Raw genomic sequence first — 2,500 nt, forward strand, 5'->3', positions numbered from 1 at the left:
TTTCCCACGAAAGAGACTCCCTTAGGAGCCCGATGACCAATCACAGCAACTAACTTGACGTCATAGCGTCACCGAACCGGAAGTGCCTTTGTTGTTTTGCGGCAAAGGTAGTCCAAAAAAAGATTGGTCTGTAAACATGCCTGACATAAGCTTAGTATGAGAGTTGTTCGCTCTTACACATGGGCTACTGTAAAACAAGATTATTTCGCAGACATGGAAGGCAGAGTTGTTAGTGACGGATTTCGCTTACACGCAACATTCTAAGATACCAGCTTCAGTTGGTGGACGATTGTTTCTTCGCAATCTCAAACAAGTGACCAAGTAATTTATACTTTGGGAACATGTCTAACTCGGTCACCTGGCCTGTGAATGCAATCGAGGTTGCTGCTTTCGCCTTTACAATAGAGGCCTTATTATGTTTTTAAATCTCTCAGGAGAATTACACGCTTCTGATAGGACGAAAGCAGCATAATTTTGCCCCGAATTGTACTCCTTGGAGTCCCAAATAAATTGCTATGGCAACCACGTTTGCTCGATTGAGAGCAAGAAAATCAAAACAAATATGTGACAAAAGTAGTTTTTCATCTTCTGAATAAAAACGACTTCCAAAACCTGAAACAAAACGTAGCGAATGATTGGACAAAAAGAGTATTCAAACATAAATGATATTTTTTATTTTTTATAGCTGAATGGAACATTACAGTTTTTAGACATAAATCCATGTTCGAGAATCGATCGAGAAAAATTGGTTCACTATATAATTAACCGAAAAAGCGCACGGTTCTTTCGAGCAATTTAGATTCAATCAATACTAGTGTTTTTTTGTTTGTTCTCTTTTGTTTCCAAACAACAATCCTAATTGTCGTTATCGTGTGTTTTCCTTCTTAAATTGTATTTTTATAATGGAAACGGATCTGCATTCTCATAACAAAGCAAAGATCTTTAAATCAACAATGAGGTCAATAGCAGGCTCGATTCCATTCATTGGCCAGGTGCCACAGCCAATAAGCCAGGTTAAGCAGTCGTTTGACCAAGTAAAATCAAGGGTCGAACGTACAGGCTAGTACTTTATGGAAGTACCTAATTAAGTGTCCTTATTTTGCAGGGTTAGGGCCAAGGTTCACTTACATAATTTATTAGACTGAGTGCACTATCAACACGTTTGTTGAGGCTTTACTCGTAAAAATCAACCGCTTTATGCTCTTTCTCTTTTTAGCAAAAAATTTCAAAATTTCCATGGTAGGACAGGCTTGGAAGGATCCCAACCACAAAGGTAGACCCACATGTTATTTATCTGTCAATAACGGCCCGATGAATTAAAGACTCATGAGATTTTATCCTTTTTAGAGTCAGAGCGGTTTTCAATTCAGTGTCATAAAACAAATACCAAAGTAATTTCTTCTACCAATTACAGAAGATGCAAACAACACAATGAACAAATCCAAATTCGTATCAATTCCATGTAACTTTTTTAAAGCGCGGGAAAACTTGCCCTTGCAATTAGCTATTGGTTTGGTTTTCCTTCTCATTGGTTGATAGAACAAGTTTCAATCGAGTGTCGTAAAACCAAAACCAAAGTAATTACTTTAGCCAATCAAAAAGGACAGAGACAATCCATTAAACCAATCGAAACTCGAAGTAGTTACATATAGCCGACACAAAGCGCGGGAAAATGTACACGCGCGAACCACAATTAGTTTTGGTTTCACTTCTGATTGGTTGAAAAAGTGGCGCGAGAACTTTAAACCAATCACTGAGTGAAGTAATCCATAATCAAAGCAATTCGCTTATTACTTTCTACAATCAATTGAAAATGGCTCTAAACCGGCGAGAGATTTTCAAACTAATTACTAAGCGTAGCATTTTCTACAGTTAATTGAAAACTTGTACTGCTCTTAAAGTCCTTAAAGTGCTACTACGACGAAAATTTTTGGTTTTCTTTTTGAATTTTTTCAACGTCAGTTAAGTCAATATGTTCAAAATAATACAATGCATTTTAATTTGGAACGATAGAAGCGAGAAAAGTCGGGAAATAGCCAGCCAAAGACTGCTAAAAATCTGTCCGCCATTATTCGGACGGCATTGGAGAAGCCTGCGATTATTTTGTAAGCAGTCTTCACGCAAGACTTGGCTCGTGACGTCATACGCTCATCGCTTCGTGGGCGTTTGACAAAGCGAACAAGTCGATCAAGGAGTAATGTATATAATATCAGCAAAAAGCAACTCGGCGATCTCTCACATGTCATATAGACGGCATGGGAAATTAACCGCGTTTATTTTGAGCGTTGCGCATATGACGTCAGACCCCAGGCGATCCAGCTAGACCCAAACCTTTTCCTTGCTCACGGTCATTTGCCGTTCGAGTAATGGCGGACAGCGAAAACCGAAAAACTACGTTACAATAATCATACTTTCCGTGGGAATTTTGTGATAAAATTTGGCATGATACCTATTTAGTACGTCTATTTTCAAAATCTAAAGAAAAAGGGCATGCAAAATT

At 38.3% G+C, this 2,500-nt stretch overlaps 1 protein-coding gene across 3 annotated transcripts in view; it reads left to right on the forward strand.

Moving 5' to 3' along the window:
- Nucleotides 1–2,500, forward strand: part of LOC137983359 (proto-oncogene tyrosine-protein kinase receptor Ret-like) — a 32,468-nt gene that overhangs the window by 4,195 nt on the left and 25,773 nt on the right. For all 3 annotated transcript variants that reach the window (XM_068830565.1, XM_068830566.1, XM_068830567.1), the window contains one exon: nt 1,217–1,273. In XM_068830565.1, coding sequence (XP_068686666.1) covers nt 1,217–1,273 — 57 coding nt within the window. The remainder of the gene's footprint in view (nt 1–1,216; nt 1,274–2,500) is intronic.

The sequence above is a fragment of the Montipora foliosa genome, chromosome 13, assembly GCF_036669935.1.
Source record: "Montipora foliosa isolate CH-2021 chromosome 13, ASM3666993v2, whole genome shotgun sequence".
In the NCBI taxonomy this organism is placed as follows: domain Eukaryota; kingdom Metazoa; phylum Cnidaria; class Anthozoa; order Scleractinia; family Acroporidae; genus Montipora; species Montipora foliosa.